This window comes from Lytechinus variegatus, chromosome 16, assembly GCF_018143015.1.
Source record: "Lytechinus variegatus isolate NC3 chromosome 16, Lvar_3.0, whole genome shotgun sequence".
Taxonomy (NCBI): Eukaryota; Metazoa; Echinodermata; class Echinoidea; order Temnopleuroida; family Toxopneustidae; genus Lytechinus; species Lytechinus variegatus.
Genome location: NC_054755.1, coordinates 7049210 through 7072979, shown reverse-complemented (window position 1 = coordinate 7072979; position 23770 = coordinate 7049210). Strand labels below are relative to the sequence as shown.

General features: G+C 37.1%; 1 protein-coding gene across 1 annotated transcript in view; it reads right to left on the bottom strand.

Moving 5' to 3' along the window:
- Window positions 1–23729, bottom strand: part of LOC121429980 (progesterone-induced-blocking factor 1-like) — a 29435-nt gene extending 5706 nt beyond the window's left edge. Inside the window, exons 1-12 of the mRNA XM_041627249.1 lie at window positions 23232–23729; window positions 20459–20701; window positions 19038–19157; window positions 18562–18695; window positions 17380–17488; window positions 16597–16778; window positions 15554–15679; window positions 14325–14423; window positions 13119–13284; window positions 2238–2388; window positions 1340–1430; window positions 650–752 (exon numbers count right to left, since the gene is read on the bottom strand). Coding sequence (XP_041483183.1) covers window positions 650–752; window positions 1340–1430; window positions 2238–2388; window positions 13119–13284; window positions 14325–14423; window positions 15554–15679; window positions 16597–16778; window positions 17380–17488; window positions 18562–18695; window positions 19038–19157; window positions 20459–20701; window positions 23232–23570 — 1863 coding nt within the window. The 5' untranslated portion in view covers window positions 23571–23729. The remainder of the gene's footprint in view (window positions 1–649; window positions 753–1339; window positions 1431–2237; window positions 2389–13118; window positions 13285–14324; window positions 14424–15553; window positions 15680–16596; window positions 16779–17379; window positions 17489–18561; window positions 18696–19037; window positions 19158–20458; window positions 20702–23231) is intronic.
- Window positions 23730–23770: the final 41 nt, after the last annotated feature.

Below are 23770 nucleotides of genomic sequence, written 5' to 3'. Positions count from 1 at the left end.
ACTTGCTAAGGACACCACAAAGAGTTTCTATACCAAAAATTAGTACATTTGGAGCTTTATTTAGGGAGTTAGAGGAAAAAGTATGATTTCGCATACTAATTACGCATAAATTAGCATAATCACTTAATAGCGATTCGCATGAAATAAATTACTATATAATCTTGTAGATTATGTCCCAGGTAACCCGCGTGCCAATTTTCGGCGCGATCGCGCGGTCGACGGCCGAGATCTTAGGGGGGGCCTGGGAGGCCCATAGGAACTCCCAAAATACCCCGGCCTAGATAGGGTTAACATTATGGTTGTTATTTATTGTTATTATGATCATTATCACTAACATCCGTATCATCATCACCATTACCACCATCACCATCATCATCACCATAATCATCATTATCATCATCACAACCACCACCACTACCATCAGTACCATCATCATCACCATCATCATCTCCATCATGACGATGATGATCATCATCATCATCATACCCATCATTATCACTATTATCATCATCATTATCACGATCAACATCATCATCACCACCATCACCATTATCATCATTGTCACCATTATCCTCCTTCTCCTCCTCATCATCACCATCACAATCATAATCCTCATCCTCCTCCTCATCATCATCATGTTCTAAATCACCTCCTCTCCTAGTTGTTGTATCTTTGTCTCTCTTCTCTCAATATCCTTCTTCAGTGATGTATTAATCCTTTCTAAGCTAAGAACTCTCCTCGCCAGATGAACACTAGTAAAGAGAGAAATAATAATAAATATGAGAGAAGGTAATAAAGACCGATGATGAAACATAGCTCTACAAAGCCAGGTACATAGCTGACATTTCATCCTTTGTATTTTCCTTGGTCTTCTGAGGGGTACAGCTTTAAGAACTCTGGATAATGCACTTTGACATACAAAATAATATTCATTAATATCAGTAAATAGGATGTGAAGGAAGTCCAATGAGTATGGTTTGCATTAGCTCCTATTAATGTTCAAATGATTCATCTTGATATAATTAAAAACTGCTATACATTGTGAAATCAGAGAATACTGTACTCCCAGCTAATTAACCCCCTCAAAAATAAAATAAAAAATGAAATGAAATGAATGAATGAATAAATAATTAAATAAATAAAATAAATGAATAAACAGGTATATAAAATAAAATAAGAAATATTATATACAACTACTTATACAACTACTTCTACAACAACAACTACTACTGCTACTACTACTACTACTTCTACTACTCCTACTACTACTACTTCTAATAATAATAATGATAACAATAATAATTATAATAATAACAACTAAAAAAATAATCAGTCATACCTGTGCTGTAATCTCCTTTTTGCTGTAGAGGGCACATTTGCTCCATAGCCATATGAAAACAGAACCTTCTCAGCCTCATCAGATTGGTCATCTGTGATGAATAAATCAAATCAAATCAAATAAACAACAAAAAATACAATGTTTCTGATCTACAATGTGATTGTGTGAACTAAACAAATACTATAGTCAGGGGCAAATCCAAAATTTTTAAGAGGGGGCATATTTGTACAGAAAAAATATTAATAAGCCCCCCCCCCCCCCAAATGGAAGTCTTCACTCCCAATTAATGGTGATTTAGGTCAGGAAAAATTTGACAAGAAAAAAAAAAGGAAAGAAAAAGAAAAAGGTCCTCAGTTGCGTATGCATCACATATTCCCCTAGCCAATATTTGTTATACCTCTTAAAGGGGAGGGGGGCATGGCCTAGATGTGTTTCTTCCTTGATATACCACTGGCTATGGAGTTTGCGATTGTTCCAATAAATCAGCAACAAATTAACTGCATGTGTATTTTCATCCCTACATTCTGCTCATTATGCAGCTCTTAAGTCGAGAAAGAGATTGAGTCTTGCCACGAATGAAAGAGTCAAGATATTACCATTATTTTGTCCACTTGCATGAAGTTTTTAATCAAATACTGATTTTATCATGTCTTGATCGTGATACTTTATGCGAAAGTCTTTGATAGAAAAGCTGTCTTAAATTCTAAATGGTCAAAAAAAAAATTTAATGTCTCGCCAAACACCAAACCTGCTGCTTCGACTTGATACCCCTCATGGAAACAAAAATCTTATGAGAATGTTCATGGGGGAATCTTATCAAAATGAGTTATCCTACCTGATGATTTAGCACGTTATGCATAAAGCAAATGCAGTAATATTTTAAGTAATCTGTACTTACATTCGGCAGCCTGCATTACTACATCATCAAGTTCTTTCTCTAGTTTCTCATACGTCTCTAGCTTTGATTTCAATTCAGATAACTGTGCTTCTAATTCAGTAGCCCTTCTCTCCCCCGAAGACTGCATGGTGTAATATTCTTTCGTCAAAACCTAAACAAAAACAAATAGATTGATCATTTACATGTAAGCATGAAGTTATCAAAATTCTTGAATAATAAATTATCTAAGCATTATCTTAATCTTCAAATTGGCAAATAAATAATCTCTTTATCATTGTTACATTTAATGCACAGATCAAGCTTAAAGGTAAAAGAAAATAGTTGCAGCAATTACTTCATGAGAAAGTCATTAAAATCAAGGTTAAATGCCACCATATTGTCATAGATCTAGTACTGGTACACTGAAATAACCTTTTCTCTGTGAAATCATGAAATCTTAGCTAAAAACTGATTCTGATAATCACTAATACAAACAGGCATATGTGCGACAGTGTATTAAAGGGAATATTTAACTTTGTGAGCAATTTAAAAAATTATCATATTGCTCTTTGAAAATGTTATGAACATTCGACTAACAACTCAAAAATACCCATGTGAAAGTTTGGGATCATAACATATTCGGAAGTGTTTTTAAAAACTGAAAATCTGAGGCAATGTTTGAAGAGAAAAATGCACTTCTCGACGGTTGATTCATGATTCTGTGTCCAATTTAAATCGATATTATATAGCGCCACCTTGTGATGTATGTAAGAAAGTAGGCGGAGCTTACCACGGCGGAATTCAGTTCTCCGTGATCTGTTGTGTTCGAAGTTTGTTGGGGGGGGGTCTGTGTTCTCTCGGTGTCCGCTCTGTGTGATAAGCGCATGTGCCTTGAAGTCTGTAATAGCTCTATGGTGAAAGGGTTTAGTTGTGTGTGTATCGCTTGCATTTCATTGGGGAATCTAATGTACTGTCAGGTGTCGAACTCGTGAGTGTCCATTCCGCCTTTGGTCTGTACATTTTGTATATGCTATAGCCTGGGTCAAGCCACATGTATGCCTCGAATGATAGACCAATAGCTCTATGGATAGACCATGGGATTTTGATGAATTTATATTTTGGCGACATAAATTAGTAGCAAATAAAACGGCAACAGAAAATAACGCTAAATAACGGCCAGGTCTACAAATACATGAAGAATCCCAGAGCTGCGTACAGTGTTGAGTAGGGATTTTTTTTTTTTTTTTTTTGGTTATGTGGATCATGGAGGGATGGAGTGTGATTTTCCAGAAGCTATATTGTGCCCCTCCCCCCAAAATTACCTTTCTGTTCTTTGCTTTACCTTTGCATAAACTACAATACGTCCTTGTGGTTCTTGATTATTCTCTTTTACCTGGTCACGATATAGCAAACGTCCGTCGACTGGTTCGATCGAGATAAACTGATATGGACGATAAAAGAGGCGAATGCACTGAATATAGCTCCATGTATGTATCCGAGCGCAACTCTTGTCATGATATGTCGATGTGCATGTTTACATGCACGGAACATAGCTGGGAATAAAGGCAGCCCGAAAGGCAGTGACCTCCCCTCCTCCACCCCCCCCCCCCGTGCCCCTGACATGGAAACTTCATCATCCACCATCGTGTTTGTGTGTTTACGTTCTCCACGAGCTCCCCCAACAAAGATCATCCCATCCATTGGCGGCGGAAGCCAAAAAATTTAGGGGGTGTCCACCTGAATTTTCATGGACACAGGTAAAAAATTTGACAAGCGCCCACAAAAAAGGGTTATCAACCTAAATTTTAGGAGTTGCTTACCTAAAATTTTTGACAAGGAAAAAAAAAGGTCATCAACCTAAATTTTAGGGGGGGGGGCAACACACGTTTCAGGGGGGTCCACGTGAATTTAGGGGGGATCACGCAGGAAAAAAAATTGACAATTAAGAAAAAAAAGAAAAAGATTATCAACAAAAAAATTTAGGGGGGCCGGCCCCCCCCCCCCCCCCCCGCTTCCGCCGCCTATGTTCCCATCAACAATCTTCGGTATAGGCATATCTTCACGTAAGATACTTGGGAGAAACTCCCGGGTCCTGTTGCTTCCCCCCCCCCTCCGATCGATCGGGGCCTATCCGTTTTAGACTATTTTGGAACGTGTTAGATATAGGGTAGTAATTTGCAAACCCAAACATCTCAACTCCCGAGACCCTGGAATATCATGACTGTATAAGACCTACAAATTATTATGCATAAGTTTGTTTGTTTTGTGTATTTGATTTGCATGTATGACAGTGTGTTTTTTTGGAAGGGGTAGCCGTATTTAATTTTATCCATGATTGGGGTCAATAATTCTTTACATTTCTCCGCCATATAATCCGCTCATGACACCTTTCAAATCATATCACATTTCTTTTTCAATTTCCATTTCTTTTCCGCTATTTTATTCTTTTCTGCTTCCCTTCGCTCTTCCTTCCGTAAATTCTTTACAGTATAAAGACGCAATCTGATTTTTGTTACACAATCCTATGAACCTTACGTGAAGATAGTTTTTTGTGTTCTTTTCTAGCTCGTAATACCTGAAAACCTGTAAATTGGTTATTGATTTTCTTTATACAATTTTTTTATAAACCCCTCATTATTTCAGCGTATTATGAAGCATCCTTTACCTTCAATCTGGCATTGTTTATATATATCATCATATCATGTTCATTTTAGGAAAATAATGAAAAATGAAACAATGTAAAAATCTTAGTTTGAGTCAGAATTTTAAACAAAACTAGTCACACCGTCAATCACGAAAGTTCCCGTTTCTGCTCGATCCAATCACTGTAATTTTTAGATTCCATGGAATAATTAGTCCATCATCACCACAGCCATCAAGTAACAGTACACTTGAATTCGTGTATTTTAAAACAAATGCTTGTGAATGAGCATAATTGTATTTCCGTCAATATTGAAAGGCCATCTCTAACACGGTAAGACCCCCCCACCACCACTCTGGATATTTTATCGTCGGTTAATATGCGTGACTGTCGGGATAAGGGAAGAGAGGGAAAATAGAAGGGAAAAGGGTGGGGAAGAAGAGAAAGAAGAAAAGTGGAAAAGGGGGAAAATTAAAAGAAAAGAGGTTGTCGGACTGACGCCTACTGGAAAAATGATAGAACTGATTGTCACGAAGGAATGTTCCTCTACTCCATGTATATAGGCTAAATACCATCAGTGTAATGTAGGCACACAGGGCTGTTCTAATAAAATGCTTTGAGTGTATAGGTTTTATGTCTAAATCCCTTAAAATTAAGCCCATCATTTTTTACGTACAGTGATTAAAATTGCCCGGCCGTAGGTCCCAGTCGCGAAAATTGTCATTCAATTAGAGTATTCAATATATTCACAAAATTCTTATATACGTGTTGGGCAGCACTTTTAAAATAGTCCCTTTCAGATCAGTAAATTTAGTTCGCAATATAGACAGCTTTTTCTTTATTGTTGTACAACGTCCAGTCGTGATCAAGTATTTATATCACAAAATATATTGTTGAGATGATAACCTTCGTATATACGTGTAGATAAAATAGCTTGTTGTGTTTCGCGCTTGCAATGATTTTTTATTGAGGTACATCGAATTTGATATTTACATTTAAAGAATAACCTACTTAGAATGTTTAGTTGTCGGGTCATAATATAGAAAACTTCAGCTCGCGCTATTCGCTTGCATTGTTTCAATGAATATCCCCCATGTCAGCAGTGACGTATCTAGAACAAACGAAGCCCAGGCAAGTGCTAAAATCGCACCCCTTTCAAATTGTAGGTCTATTATATATATACTCGGCAGTTGACCAGTCAAAACAAAATAATAGTTTAGTCCGTTTCTTTTAATCATGCAAATGATGCGTATCTAGCGTAAACAATGTATGCGAGCGCTAAGCACGTGCCTATTAAGATCGTATAAAGGAATATTCTAAGCAATTTTTGTAATGATTAACATAATGCATATCCAGACAATGAAAGCAAGCGCGAAGCGCGAGCCGAAAATTGATATTGAGACCTACAATCGGGACATTTTTCACGATGCGTATCTATAATTAAGCAACTCATGCAAGCACGAGGGTGAGCTGAAAAAATATATTGAGGGGAAATTTTAATAATAATAATAATTATAATACTAACAATAATAATAATTCATAATAATAATAATAATGGTGGCTTATATAGCTCACAGGTCCACCTTTCGGTGCTCATGGCGCTTCAAAAAAAAATAAACACAACACACACCAACAATATAAAGATGATGATCAGAGCTACATGAATGCTAATATTTTGAGATAGAGCTTCGGAGATATATGGGGAAGAGAGAATATAGATTGAATGATGTATAAGTAAAAGAATTTTGAAGGTGATTCGTTTATCAACAGGCAGCCAATGTAAGGACTGAAGGATTGGCGAGATGGAGTCATACGTTTCAGTGTACGTTAGGAGACGGGCAGCAGAGTTTTGTAGACGTTAAAGTTTCGTCGAATCTTTTTGTGGGAGGTTACAGAACAATGAGTTTGATAAATCTAAACGAATGGAAATCAAAACATGATAATTTTTAGGACTTTTGTAGGAATTCATGAAAAGGATACGTATCTCATTGGGGTAGGCCCTAATGTGAGCGCGAAGCGCGAGCTGATTATTGTTTTACACAAACATGTATATCCTCACCTAAAAATGTCCTTTTAATTATCGTTTGTAAAACTAATGGAGAGTTTTTATCTCCCTTTTGACAAACCAGAAAAAATATACTTCCGAACTGTTTGCAAGAATTAATGAAAAGGTATAAAAAAAAAATTATGCAAACTCGTAGCTATAGATTAAAAGTTATGACATTTGCGTTTGAAAAAGGATTTTATTTTTATAAGGAGTGTTTGTTAGAATTCAAGGAGAGAATATAAGTAGATCACTAATCAAAAGTTGTCACGAATATTCATCTCTGGGTAAGGACATGCAAGATCATTAAAGGTGCATAGGACGGGGGTATTAATCACACCGTCAGCGGTATTCCTTTTCTGCGTCTTAATTCCTTTGTCTTTTCTCTTCATTTTTTGTTTTCTTTTTTTTTTCTTAGCATCCCTCTTTCCATTTTGCACCACTGAAAGTGGCTCCCGGGGCACGTGCCTCCCTTGCCGCCCCTGCTAGATACGCCATGTAAGAAAGTCCACTTTTCATGTCGGAAAAAATATCAGCTTGCGCTCTGCGCTCGCATCGATTGTCGAGTTACATATATATAGAGAGAGAGAGGGGGGGTGGGGGAAATCAGCTCGCGCTTCGCGCTCACATTGATTGATTGCTTACTCATCCTATTAATGACTTCAAAAAACGTGGTTAATATGTTCAGTTCTCAATAATACTCATAAAAAATTATTGTACATGACAGAAAAAGTGCTTAGAATGTCCGAGTTTGGGCGGAAAATTAGAATTTCAGTTCGCGCTTCACGCTCGCATCATAAAGTTATGCTTATAATATATCCATCCAATTTTTGGTTGAAAATGTGATTCGAATATACATTTTTATGTCCGAGGTTTTTAAAATGTACAACTCGCGCTCGCATTTTATTGATTGGTGAGATTTGTATGACATATTTATTCATGAGTCACTGCAAAATGGATACTTTTGTAGGTGAGTATGTTAAAAAATTACTTCTGTGTTTCGCGCTCGCATGCATGAATCATAGATACGCATCTTGTTCATGACTACAATAACTGCCCAGAATATTCAACTCTCAGTTCTAAATAAAAAGTATACAATAAAATGAGCTGAAATGTGATATATTTAGACCTTATGAGATATGGTAAGATAAGACTGTATTAGAACTTCGATCCTTAGTAGTACGTCAAGCCCTCCAATATATAACAGATAAATAAATGAAATGAATAATGAATAATGCCAAAACTGAGAAAGCTGGTAATGCCCCTTGGGCCTTGGTATGGCGAAAGAAAATGTGACTGAGAGTGTCGAACACTTCCAAGACTCATGGTCGTCTGACGTCGGTACCGGTAGTATACGTTTGTAGAATCAAGGGCTATACCGACAAACATTTTGAACATTTACGATGGAGTGTAGCTCGTAAGCAAAACTATAAATGAATAAAGAAATAAAATAAAATAATCACTTTTGAAAATGAACACCACTCCCTCCCCCCCTCCCCCCTCTCTCTCTCTCTATTGCATGGTTGTGGAAGTTCGTAGAGTGTTTTTCGTTTGCGCGGGCGAGGGGCTCAAATAAAGGATTATAGGTATGTTCGTTTTGATCACACGAATCAAGCAGTAAAATGATACATTGGCACCTTGAGCACCTAACAAGATGGACACGTGTGTTATATAAATCTGATATTATTTTATTACTATCATTATCATTATTTAGAACAAATACGCTACTTGCCCCTTCCAATTCCCTCGTCTCCATTTTTTTTCAGGGGGCCGCGGGTTGGCTTAATCTGTAGCGTTCCGTTCCCGCTACCCCTTTCAATAATTTTAATTTTTTCATCGACCATTCTGGAGATATACGATTTCATCTCTCCGATCCGCTTCGTCAGTGTGTAAATGTGCTGGCGTGAAGAGAGGGGGTCGCTGGCAACCAACCTCCAACCTCGGACAAGACAAGAAATTGAAGAAGGAGAAAAAAACAAAGCACATTTTGATTTTAGAAACGAAAATGTCTGCTATGTTCTTGTGTGTCTTTTCCCCCTGTTTATATCCCATAATGATGTAATGATATTCATTTCAAGATTTCAAAAATCACGACATGTTCAGACCCCCCCCCATTCCTCCATGTCCAGGGTTGCACTTTGTGAATAATTAGAGAATTCAACCACGTCACACTATCGTTTTTGTCCTTTCATTTTACGTATCTCTCCCATTTTTCTCTCTTTCATGTGTTGTATAATAGTGTACACTTTGACGTCGAAATAAGATTTGCAGACCAACGAAGGGAATGGGAAAGGTATCGATAAATGGAAGCGAGGGGGGGGACGCCCTCCTGAATTTAAATAAGTGGGGCAGTTCCCCCTTAAAAAGGAAGAGGGAAAGAAAAAAAAAGAAAAGAAAGAATAAATATGGAAATAAAATAAGAAAAAGTTGAATATTACGATTTACTAATGATACCAAACTAGCAGTTTTGACAAAGGAAAACAATTAAAATTTAAAGCAAAATAATCATACAATCAAAAATATATTAAAAAAAATCCCCTCCGAAATGAAGGTGTTTGGATCAAACCAGTACATTATAGCATTGTACCCCCATATAAATCTTGGACGTGATTTAGCACCACCGCTTCCCAGGGTCATGTGCATCGGTGTTTCCACAGATCCAAAACAAACTTCTCGAATTTATAGACATTTCCTGGGATTTCAAGTTTGATATTTAAAAAAAAATCGTACAAATAATGTAGCCAGCCGAAACAAAATTAAGGACTTAAAACCCGTTTATTCATGCCCTTTTTTGAAAGATCAACATAATTACGAAATCCGTTAGCGCGAACAGAAAATTTTCAGCAAACAATTTAAAAACATATAACATGAATGTTGATAGTTGCTATGTTTAATTATTGTTTACTTGTAATCTTTGGATTTCCCGAAATTTCCTTGATTTGTTTCATTCAGAACTCTTCCTGGAAAAGGTCAAATCTCCCGAAATTCCGAAAATTTCGGGAGATTTGAAACCGTGCATCCCGGGAATAGCTTTATACATGTATAACCCTTTATAATGCAATTTTATATAAGGAATTTCACGAAAATGCTATTGAAATAAAAATATAGGGTTTGAATATAAGATCGAGGAACTTTTAAAACTCAACTCTCTGCGTTTACTAGCATTTCTTTATTTTATTCTTTAACTTTATATGCCCTGTCGCCGAACACTATGTGTCTTTCCACATTTTTTTAAAAATCCGATTGAATTGATATTTTTAGGTTGGTGCATGACTTCATACTTTTTGGTACAAAATACAATCTTGACGTCTCAGGATTCTGGAGTTTCTTGGGCTTTTCTACCTATGCCTATATAGAGCAAGGGGAAACAGAGAGGATCAATAAGAAAGGATATAAGAAGAAGAAGAATAAATGTGAATGAAATAAGGAAAGAGGAACGATTTGAAAGACAGAAAAATAGAAATCATTATACAAAAAAATTCAATCGCGAATATATAAAAAAAAAATCAGCTTGCGTTCTACATGCGCTCTTATCATTATTTAGGAAAATATGCAATATTACAGAACAGTTTATCCAATGTTCAGCAAATTTCAGCTCGCTTAGCGTATAATCTTTACACTTACCATAAGACCGTATTTTAGAATGACCCGATTCAGCTCTTCATGTCAAAATATTAACAATTTTCAACTTGTGCATCGTGCTCCGCGCTCGCACCATTCTGTTGTATAATCAATGCAAATTAAATAGTTTGAATCTCGGCTTTCAGTCATTTTTTTAAAAGCAATATGCTTACAATATGACAATCCTCGATCTTGCTAATTTTTAATTTATCGTAATAGTTGGATATGGATAATTTGGTGTGTGTGTGGGTTTTAATTACACTCTATGATTCATGCCAAAATTTTAAACAATGTTATACGCGAGAACATAAATCAAAATGTTTAAGATATCCATACCCTGCTTGATTACCAAGAGTAGAATGACCCGTTTAAGATGTACATGTACATAAAACAGTTCGCGCTCCTATATTTCCTTTCAAATCGAAATATAAGAGTGAACATTAACTTGCGCTTCGCGCTCGCATCATTAATTTAGGCCATAGTAGGTCCATGATTATAAAAATAAAGCTACGATGTACTTAAAAAATCAGACTTTAGTTGCATGGGACATCCCTCCTAAATGATAATAAGTATTGTATCTGCTGATGTGAAACGTGGATGGAAATATTTCTTACCATCCCCGAAGGACCTAAAAATATACATTCTGGCACTGGCGGCGGAAGATTATGCTTCAACGCTGCCAATCCAGAATCTAATATTTTTATACTTTCGCCGCCGGCCGCAGAATGCAATTATTTTTATGTCCTTTTTATGCCCAAGATATACCTTTATATATATATATATATTATACTGCACAAACTCTTTTTACTAACTCTTTTTAGGAATCACATTACATTGGCTGTTTGGCTGTGTGCAGTTATGTGTTGGAGGGGGAGATAAACAGCTTTATGTTGTGCAGGGGTGGATCCAGGACTTTCTAAAGGGAGGGGGCACCATTTCCTGAGAAAATTTTGACACGGCAAAAAAAATAAAAAAGGTTTTCATCTAAAAGGTATTTCGCCAAAAATTTGTCAAGCAAAAAAAAGAAGAGGAAAGGACCTCCCGTTCAAAGGGTGGGGGGGGGGGGGTGGGTGGTGCACACGTGGGAAAAATGTATGGCATATTTACCTCACAAGTTTTGATTACTACTCTCAAAAAGGGGGTGCAAGTCGGATTTGCCCCCCCCCCCCCTCCCCTCCTTGACCAGCCAGCGCAGTTGTGCTCGGCCCATCAGAGCTCAGTCTTAAATATATGAAATATTATAATCATATGACTGCACATGCATTAGAAATGAAAACATTATGTCCTGCATTATGTTCATTTTTCGAGCGATATGAGAAGAGTCTTACGTAATACCAAGTAATTTGCATACCCACATCAACTATGAAACGTTCATGCATGGGATGAAGGCATTCTCCCCCCGGCCCCGGATCCTCCCCTCAGTTCACGACATACTACACAGAGCTCGAGAGACCACATGTCCTTATTCCATTCGCAAGTACATGTATGATATGTTTTGGATCGCACATATTCTTATGCTACACTTTAGATTTATCTTCAAGTAATACATCGACCCAAATTTGCCACGTTACTATCATCCCGGCGAGGAATCAGTAAGTCCGCAATTTTTCTTATCTAAAAGGGTCTGTACGTATCTTGTATTGCGCTCAGATTCTGTTTCTCTTCTTTGAAAGTGAATTTCTCTGCTTCGACACCCAAGAACCGGCAAGGCGCTACATTACACGGCACGGGCCAGCGGAACATGCGCTGCATGTAATGTTTACAATTCTCAGTGCAGCCGCCGACACCGGCCGTAGAGGCCCTCCCCCCCCCCCACTATTCACTGTTGGTTGATTGACAGTTCTCGCTTGCGTAGCCGTTAATACTAGTACGATCTCAACGGCAGAGGGAGTCGTACAATTTATTTCAAATTGGCGAAGTCTCAGTGATTTGAAAAATCGTCTAGTAGACGCGATCCAATATAATCACATATTCCCACATACTAACAACTTTTCATCCGAAATAAAGATGATTTCTAGGGTTTCTTGGAACAAATACATAAACTCATAAACATATTTCATCTTAGTTTGAGAATTTTTTAAATCAGCTTCTCACAAAGTTAAACGATCCCTTTAATAATCTTTAGAAAAATACCTGACATTTTATGGAATTCCATGGTTGTTTTGCCCATTTCTCAGAAATTGCACATTTTTTTCCAGAGCCATTTGCAACAGATCTTTTAATTTATGCATAAAACACTTGGTTGGTCATTAAATCGGTTTCTGTTCGAACTCATTTTGAGATCATGACCATAACTGGTATATATCTTTAAGCTGGGGTAATAATATTGCACCATGGGAATTCCCTGGTTATTTTGCCCATTTCTCAGAAATTGCACATTTTTTTCCAGAGCCATTTGCAACAGATCTTTTAAATTTATGCATAAAACACTTGGTTGGTCATTAAATCGGTTTCTGTTCGAACTCATTTTGAGATTGTTACCACAACTGGTATATATCTTTAAGTTGGGGTAATAATATTGCACCTCAGGACTGACAGTACTTCTGGATCGATAGCGCTATCAAACTATCCATCATTATTATCCAGCACAGTTTACCTCTAATTTCTTTTGGAGTTTGTCGCAGTCCACCTGGGCCTGTTTGAGGTTCCGTTGAGTCTCCTCCTGAATCATATTGGATCTTTCCGCTTCAAAGGTCTTCAGCTTGGCTTCACTGCTCAACTCCATGGTTCTGGCATCAGAGGTGGACTGCAGCTCTCGGTACCTGGGAAATGACGGGTCGGATTGAGTGAATTGGTTAATGATTGTTTCATTTTTCTGAAAGCCTGTATTGTACAGCGGATGCAAAGCATTTTTTGGTGGTGGTGGTGGTGATTTTTTTACCTGACTGCTAAGAAAGCATGAATGCTTGTAAGCAAGCAACCAGAGGACCGACGGCTTAAGGTCCTCTCTGAAGGACCTGGTACTGAGGATTAATGCCTTATCAAAGGGCACTCGCGCACCAAGTGGGAATCGAACCCGGGTCACCGGAATACGAATCCCCCGCTCTACCGACTGAGCTATCGCGCCTCCTTTTAAAAGATATGTTGGTAGGAATGGTAGCAGGAGCTCGACCAGGGCCCCATCTTACAAAGACTTGATTGATGTGATCAATTTTAACTATGGACAACCAGCAACGTCAACATGCACTATTCATTTTGTTCAAAACATTTTCTAACTATGATGTATATTCATGCATTCATTGTTTTCTTGAAAATTCACTGCGCTTCTCTCTGTTTACCAAGGTCTTTGTGCAAATTTCCTATAGAAAAAATTATGAGTTACAATTGATTGGATCAATCATACTCTTTGTAAGATGGGGCCCAGGGGCCCGTTGCACAAGACACTATTGTGGTAAATTTGCCATCTTTCATTAAATTTGCCATCTTTCATTAAGTCCTTGATTTTTATTGGCTGAGCATTGTTACCATGAAAGTTACCACTAGATGGCAAAGTTATTATGATAGTACATTTTATGCAATGGGGCCCAGAAAGGGGGCCTAATCATCATCTAACCTCAAAGACCAAGAGCCTGCTTCAGAAAGAATGGTGATCAAACACAACTTAAATCAAATGTAACTTGATTTCCAACCGATCAAATTCATGCATTTGGGATTTGTGCTTGATCTTTATGAAGTCAAGTTTAAACCAAGAATTTCTGCAATGGGCCCTCAAACATATGTTTATTTATTATTTTATTTTATTTTTTTTAATGACAAGCCTTAGTTCAGAGTTGAGAAATGATGAGAATGAACAGGGACTTACTTTGCAAAGAGCTCCTCATATTTAGTCTTTCCTTCCTGGTCCGATGCTAAAGCTCTGTCTTTCTCCAACACTGCATTGTCTCTCGCATCCCGCAAACTCCTACAAAATGAAGAAATAATAAGTTGCTTCAATATTGTCCCAGCAGCATGTTAGCACATGGGGGCATGTCACATGAAATGTTGAAGGGGTATCGATTGTACCCTTGCCATTATGTAAGAAAATTAAAACATAAGAATTTGGACTATACAGGTCTGTTCCTCTCACCGAGTGGATGCTGAGGAAGGGGATAACGATCATTAGTACCATGCAGGCTAACAGGAAGGGAATCCTCGCCGATACAAAGACAACTTCAGAGGGAGGAATTTGTCCTGTCAAGTGGTCTGGAACCAAGAAAATAGGAAAATGAGTCTCTATTCCTATGTCGTAGTCTGGCCCTGGAAATGTCCTCCTCCTGACCCCTCCGAGCCCACAACTTGGTCAAATAAAGGACGATAGAAAGAAAAAAAAACAGCCGTATACAAGTTATACGACTACACAAAAGGAAGGACAGATATAACAGACCAGAAAGCACAGAGCTACACAACCAAGATGAAATCAAATAGGTGGGCAGCAATTCCATATCGACACCCGACATCTGCCATGTTAGCAGTGCCACAATCTATGCTATGGACAATGGAGAAGATCCAAGGAAGATCAACTCCCTTTTACTATGGGTGGACCATCTGCAAGAGCCTCGCTATGCCATTCATCCAGCAATGGCCATGTTGAGGTCTACAAGCTTCTGAAGTGAGCAAAGCAAAGCAAATGCTCTAAGTCGGAGGCCACAACAGCATCTGTAACCAAATCGAATCCTTGAAGCCAAGAGCGATGAACAAAGAAGATGCAGGCATTGTTTAGAAGAGTCTCACGGAGACAGACTAGAGCGAACCAATATGAACATTGAAAGTCTCTGCATGATCTATGCCAACACTGAGGCAAATCTGTATGCAGTATGCATTCAGTCCTCATGTGCATATCATGCTATTCAGATCAGACTGTGCAGTGATTTAGCATTGCTGAACATTGAGAAGTTTCAACATATTCATAATGACTGAAATTTAACCGTTAATGACTGAAACAACATTTGATCACCTCAAAATGAAAATCATATTGGTGTTTGTGACGTTTATGTTGCCTGTTCATTTATGGCTCAAATTCGACTAAGTTGTATCGGTTATAGCCTGACTCACCTGTTCTCTCTTTCAAAGGTATCCCTCATGGTACTCTTCAGTTTATCAATCTCAGTTTCTGTCCTTAGTCGGATTGACTCCAGCTCTTCTCTTAGTCGAGTCTCATACTCCACCTTACACTGATCCCTGTTGTAAAAAAAACAAAAAACATGCACAGTTTACAGTTATAATATCACCATGTATCACTATGTGTGAGCCTTAAGTAACTACATTTAAATTTTCGTAAATGATGAATTACACTGGAAATTTACAAGAATTGTTTTCTAGAATGGAATATTACTGAGTGTTTCATAAAGCTGTTTTGAAGTTATGGTGAACTTTTTGCAGGACACTAGTGACACATTCTCAAGCTATATGATCCTTGTGCAGCTGACTTAGTACTTAAGAACATGTTCCAGTTGTGCAAAAAAAAAATCAATTTTCAAATTCAGTTCAGTTTATTTAATTTTCATTTTCAAATAATAAACATAACAAACATATAAAGATACATAATATCCAAAAGTGATCAGTAAAAGTTGTAGTTTTGTAAACACATTTTGATAATTGAATTATTGAGAATTACAGGTCATAGTTAACATAAGAAAATGAAAATGATGGAATTATTAAAAAGCAAAGCTTGCATTGATAAGCCCCTCTGAAAATAAGCTGTGATTATTTATGGACAGCCCACCAGGACTCAATGTACTTTTCATATAAAAATATGTAAGGGTCCTTTCAAGTAGTATTTCAATTCGTGTAAATTATCAAAGTTTTAAATTTACATGTACAATAATTTATATTTTCAAGAATGGAATGCAACTTGCCTGGATTCAATGTACTTTCCTCATAATACATGTATGTACGGGTCCTTTCAAGTAGTATATTTCGATTTGGACAACACTTCAAATTTCCAAGAATTTGTTTTTCTAGAATGGAATGCACCTCAACCATCTGGATCCAATGCACTTTTCATCAAGTGTGAATGGATTCTTTTCAAGTACTACATTTCATTTCAAGTAAATGATTAAACTTTCAAGTTATTTCTAGAATAGAATTCAACTGACCTGGATTCAATGTACTTCTCGTAGAGTTCTTCCCTGGATCGCTTGGCATGGTCCACGTCAGCCTGGGCAGACAACAGACGTTCTTCAGCATGGGCAAGTTTGTTGCTGACATCGCTGAACTGCTTTGAGAAGTACCCCTTGTCTTGGTCAAGGAGAAGCAGCTCTTGTTTCTTATCGGCGAGCTATGGGATGAGGGGGGGGTGAAGTACAAAGGTGACGGACTAATATGTCTAGACAAACATGTCACACTTATTGTGACAATCAAAATGGAAAGATTTTGAATATACACAACTATGTTTATACCAAGGTGAGATAACAGGCACCTTGATAATGTGCAATGTAATCTACATGTATACGGCAACAAAGTTAAATTTTCTAAAATAATAAGATTTTATTTGAATTAATTAGTTAATTTATGTATAAATCATACTTTGTGTTAAAATTCACTAAATAAAGCTCCTAGAATGTTGATTTTATGTGGATCTTTTTTTGCAGCATTCCTAACACAGGTGTTTCAAAAAATTGTTTCATATTCAGTTTCTTATGTGTTTTAATGTTTATGAATTTCCCACGTGTTTCTTTGGTTTTTAAAGTTGTTTTTTTTATTCATGAAATTTATTGCATAAACTTTTTTGCAGAATAATAACATGTATGCTAAAATCAATTAGTTTCAGCTGATGAAATTGGCATGGTAAAAAAATTCATGCAGCGGAATGGTCACAGAAAGTGTTGAGGGGGGGGTAACTCTATGAAACACCCCAGATTATCAAGATCCCTTTGTACCTCTTTGACAAGTTGATCCCTTTCTTCGGCCACTGCTTTGAAGGTGACATTGAGATACGTATGTTGCTTCTCCAGATCATCAAGCTGCTGTTCATAATTATCCCTCTCACTGCAAAATAAAGCCACAAAACTACAACTTGCATTTGATAAATGTTTAACTGAATTTGTACTTCTTTTCATGTTTAACGGTTGTTAGATTGTCCAGGATTGGAAATTAAAATCAAGCATTTAGCTGCAAGTTCAATCATAATTACAATAATCTAGGCCAAACAGGAATGGACAGTGTCTTATAAGCAAAGTAGTCTCAGTAATTCATCAGGGTATCTACACTTTAAAGAGAAATTCCAGTAGTTGCAGTAAACACTGATTTCATGAGAAAGGCTTAATTGTCAGTATATCATCGAGGATCTAGATCTGGTACAGTTACATTAACTGAACTTTGTGAAATCTTGAAATCTACGCTGAAAAATGTTCACACCGAAGATCCCCAACACAGATAAGCGCACGTGGGACAATGTATAATTATTGCTTAGAGCGTCGGGCCCGACGCTCTACCCAAATCCTGTGCTTATTTGCTGATTTCTCAGCAATTACACAATTTCTTCCAGAATCCTTTGGCACATGCGTTTTATTTATACAAACAGACACTTTGGTGGTCATTTCATTGGATTCTGTACGAACTCATTTTGATATCATTACCAAAACTAGCATTTACCTTTAATGAAAGTGCTGCTACATGTGATTATTTGCTGATTTCTCAGCAATTACACATTTTCTTCCAGAATCCTTTGGCACATGCGTTTTATTTTATACAAACGGACACTTTGGTGGTCATTTCATTGGATTCTGTACGAACTCATTTTGATATCGTTACCAAAACTAGCATTTACCTTTAATGAAAGTGCTGCTACATGTACCATACTCTTAAGTATTCTTCCAGAAGGTGTGGCCTCCAAATTTTACATGCCACTGAGCTGACATAAGTTGCTAAACTTCACTTTTAACATTACATAAAAAAAGTCTCAGTAAACTTTGAAGATTCAATATTGCTTTTATTTTGCCTTTTAATATTTGTACAGAGGTCAACAAGTGCAGAAACACCTCTGCAATTTGCTCAAAGCCAATTTGTTCAGTTTCAGCGGAACTTTCAGTTACATGCAATTTTTCAATTTCGAAACTGACCTCTTGACTCTATCGTAGTTCTCTCGCTTGTAGTCATTCTGATTGTGTGTTGACTTCAAATTGGCAAGGTCAAGGGTCAACCTCTGACATTTCCCTTCCGCGTCACTTTTCAGCCGTTGTTCTTTCTCCAGTGCCTAAGAATATACAAATGACATGAAGCTATCTATATATTTCCATTATCAATATTCAATATCTAGCCAATATTAATGAATGGAGAGTTTATCTGAATTTACTGAATTTAAATCAATGAATGTCATCTTTCGAATGATCAAGATAGTGTTGCAATCAATATCAATTAAAAAATATATAATAATAATCCGCTTTTATATAGCGCTCAATCCATCGGAACGACGTGTCTTAGCGCTTTACAGATATATTATTAAAAAATATAAAACAAATCAATGAAATGACTAGATAACATGAGTGTTGTTATTTGAATATGACTGCTTTGTAAAACAGCCCATGATTGTACTTGCCTCATGCAATCTAAACTGTTCCTCTCTACTCCTCTTCAGCTCTGTTTCTAAGGTGTCCTTCCAGCCTTCAAGATCAGTCAGCTTCAACTGCAGAGGATGTTTCTCTTCATAGAATTTCACCTGAGAGAGCGCAATTCAGATTGATCAATGCATGTCACAAAACTCACAATAAAATAGGCTTTAACCCTTTGAACCCTGGATTATTTGGGGCGGCCGTGACCTATACCCTGAATTATTTGCATGTATCGACCACATTCATAAACTCCCATGATTCAAGACCCTACATCATCTTCCCCCCGCTAGTACCCGGACCGAGCCGGCTGAAGTTGTTTAGCTTCTCGTAGACCTAGTCTACAAACAGAAATATCAAATTTAGTGTCTATTTTGGGCTCAAAATCACTGTTTTCACCAAAGTCAGATATACCAATTGCTTCCCCATAGACAGTAAGTATGTGACTCGCCGCATATTACATTGTGTGTTACCGCACATACGACACGAGCAACCACAAAAAAGTGGCATATTTTGGCCATTTTTTATGCTAAATCCTCCCGAAATCATTGCCGATCTTGACTACTAAATATTCCAACACGTACTAGAAAGATGGCGTCATTTTTAAAGATCACCTGACATTTAGAATCCATGTTTTTGAAGTCACATGGCTGTAGGCCGGTATTCCGGCCTATCGGGTTCAAAGGGTTAATTGATGATGAAATTGAAAATCCAATAAAATAGCAGAGGGTCAGAATTACTAAAATGAGAGAGAAATTGAGTGTGAAACAGTGAATCCACCATTTGAAGCATGATGCAGACCTGAGCTTAATCCATGTCGAGAGCACAGTATAGGCTTGATAAATTTAAGGCATTATAAGAGTTAACAGATTGAGCTGCAAGCCTTCCTACATGTACTTACAAAGTCTCACCAAACCTTCCATTAAGTTGTGATCTGCTATTTAAAACCTATCTAATGATGGCTAATATTGTATGAGTTTCTAGCTTATACATGTAATTCATGTTTTACATTGTTTTCAAACCTTGGAAAATGCAAGTTCTAAACCATATACAACCCTGAAAATTCATTAAAAGATCAATTGTATTACATGTATCCAGAAAATAGATAAAACAAAAACTGATTGATCTTTCTCTCCTAGTTTGCTCTTTACACTAAAATTCCCATTGCAACTATTATTGGTTGTTTTTTTTATAGAGTGCCATCATGAATATTATGTTGCCTGATCAGACAAAAGCGTCAAAATATATATACTACACATGTAATTTCTTTACTTATTTGAAGATCAAAATCACTATTAAAGGATGAGAATTCAAAATAGTGGAACAAGTGATATCATATTTCTAATTGGTGATGAGCTTTTCTAACACACTTAAATTGAACATGGCAATACGCATTCACAGGCTTACTTACCGCTATGACATCCCTTAGAGTGAGTTCTTCCTCTCTTGCTCTCTTCAATGAACCGTACTGGTCATCCGTCAGATCTAAGTTATGCAATGCCCTCCGGACATCACCAGCTCGTCGTTGTAACTCTGCATTTGTGGCCTCCAGATGGCGCTGTTTTTCTGTGATTGTGTGCAAGTCAGCTTGGAGTTTCTGCTGTAAATGGCGGGCCTCTTCTTTGTTTACATTCAGTTGTGCTTCAAGTCTGGCCTGTCATGGACAGAAGATATTACATAAGTGTTTATAATAACTGGTCAAACAAAATATCTGATTTATTTCTCAACTGGACATCTTTGATGTAACAATTATCTTTTGGTGAATCAGACACGGTATTATTTTCTATTTATGCTGTTTGTCAATGTCTTACCCATCACAAGTACCTTGCAATTTCAGAAAGTGATCTGAAATCAATTATCAACTTAAAAAAAAACCCTTGTCTACAGTTTGTCAATTCTATTGAATAGACTAATGACTTTAAGGAGCAAAGATACATGTACATGCATGCATACACCTAGTCCTTTCAGAATAAGACTACATGTATCTTGAATTTATGTAGCATAAAACACAGTACTGGTACTCTGTAACCTACATGTACAATGTGAAACATACACAGCCAAGATGATGAAAGTTACAAAGGAAAAGAAGAGGAGGGGAGGAGGAGGGAGAAGAGGAGATTGAGGCCCTCAGGGGGGGGGGGGGGAAGAAGGAGGAGGAAGAGTATAATAGTACATGTGCTTAGTAGATCTACAAAGACTTTCTAGATCTATAGTACTCACTTAAGTCTTAACATCAAATTTTATCCAAACCATGCAGGACACAGACATTATCATATCAGCAAATTTAATTATCGAGATTAATTACTAAGAACATGAAGATTTACAAATTTGTGACCATGTCATGATCTGATCATCATCACAAAATTGCATTCCCAATTTCCCAGCATCGTCAAGTTCAGCTCACCATCATCATTCATCAGTCACTAAAGTAAATACATGAAAGGGAAGAAATAGACTCTAGTCTAATTCATTGTCTTCAATCATCATTTTAATTCTTCATCATCAGTAGAGGAGCACGGCCAATATTGGAGAATGTCTCCCATGAGATTATCTCCAATATCAGAGACTTTAACTTAAGAATTTGGGTATCCAATTTCAGAGACAGCCTCCAGTTTTGGAGACCAATTTTCTTCGTTTACATTTGCTTAAAAAGGATTACCTTGGCGGCAGATAAAAATGTGATAGGTAGATTCCTCATGAAATATTACCCCTTTTCACCGTCTACTTTGAAAATTCACCGTCTAATTTTGTTTTTATAAGGATTTTTGTTGTCATCCACACACAAAACAAATGGGCTTCTGACCTCAGTGGGACAAAAGTTTGGGTGGAAAAAATCATGCTTTTGTTGGTGTTGTTTCTTTTGTCCTTTTGCAAAGCAAGTCTCCAATATGGGAGATATGGGAGATATGGGAGATTGTCTCCCTTATATTGGAGAGAGCTAGAGTCTCCCATATTGGCCGTGCGCCTCTACTGATCATGCTCATTTTCAATTGATGAATAAATCTGCATGATCACTCAACTCAGCACAGACAGCAGAGCACTTTAGCAGCGCAGCAGGATCAACTCAGCTGGCAATTGATTAGTCGATCTGTTTTTTTGTTAATGTTTTATGTACTTAGAGATGATCAATTTCTGGATCTGGATGTAGCACTTGTTCACTGCTACCATCTGGCCTGTGGAGAATCTACAGGTAGGACTATGGTATGCCAATGCTGTATAGAGCACACACTTTAAAAAATCATTAAAATATCACTTTTGTGACCAAAATTACTAATTTCCATACAGTTGCAATTTATTTATCATTAGTAATGTGGAAATAAATTTTTGTATTCACCAGAGCGCTCAAAAACTTGAATTTTGGGCATATTTTTGTGTACGCCCTCTATTGGTGGAAAGTAATATAGCAAGAAAATTTTCATTTTTTTATCTCTATTTTTAATTAAGAATAAATGATATAAAGAATCAAATTTAATAAGAGCCAAGCAGTATGAATTAACAGGTCTAATGGAAGCTGTCAGTGTAAAAAAATCAAGCATTTGCCCCAAAGAAAAAGAGAAAATAAGCCAAAGATTGCCACCCTTATTTTGTCACACATGGAGATATAACTGAGAACAAGGTTATATTATAACCTTGTTCATTGAATGAGTGGGATGTAGTACAGTGCAGGACCGTTAGGTATAATGCACCGGGTTAGGAGAGGGCGCAAATGAGTTTAGTCGAAACGTAGGTGGCTTTCCTTGATCTTGGCTTTAAACACCTCTGGTGATGTACTGCTGACAACTTCGTTAGGGAGTTGATTCCAGGCCAACGTTGTATTCACAAAAAAAGAATTTCTTAACTGCTGTGTTACAATGTCTTATTGAGAAACACTTGGAATTATTTGTAACTTGTTTCTCTACCACATTAGTAGCATCAAAGTTTACAAATTTCTTAGCTTTGATATTACGTTTGGGTCTTGCTTTAATAAGAAATTTATCAACAGGAAGGGCAGGAACCAACCCCTCGACCACTTTGAAGTAGGATGTAAGTTTCAGGACTTGGCGTCTTGAGGCAAGAGTAGGCAGGTTGAGATTCTCTCTCATCTTTTCAAACTCAATATTATTAACATTAAATTAATTATAAAATTAAATTTCAAACTCAATATTATTAACATTAAATTTGAAAAAAAAAAAGTTAAAAATCACCTGCAAAATCTGCTTGGTGTGAGAGGCATCGCCTAATTTTTCTTCAAGTTCTTCAACTCTCGCTAATTGTTCAGCTTTCAAGTTGTCGATAATCAAATTCTTCTGGGACAATTCAATTTTCACCAGTTGCAAGTCGTGTAGCAGCTGCTTCCTTTCGATCAGCTGACGGGTGATCTTCCCGGATTGTCTCCGGTCAGAATGCCTCGACTTCCGCTGACGATTCTCGTCAGTTTCATCTCCCGCAGAAAATGAAATATCCGTCGCTAAAGATGTGCTTATTTCCCCAGTGACGTCGGTATCCAGTTCACTTATTAGGCTTGAAATATCTTTATGAGCCATCTTATCCTCAGGCTCAGCTTGTGTTTCAAAAGGAAGATATGTTTATGAATGTTTACATTTTCAAAATGACATTCTTTTGAAACAGCCGCTGCTCAAGTTGATATATGGGAATGCACTCCTGTAACAGCAAAGAGCAGAACGAAGCTCTCCATAGAGAGTAATACAATCTCTATGAAGCTCTCGCACAATTTTGTATGAGA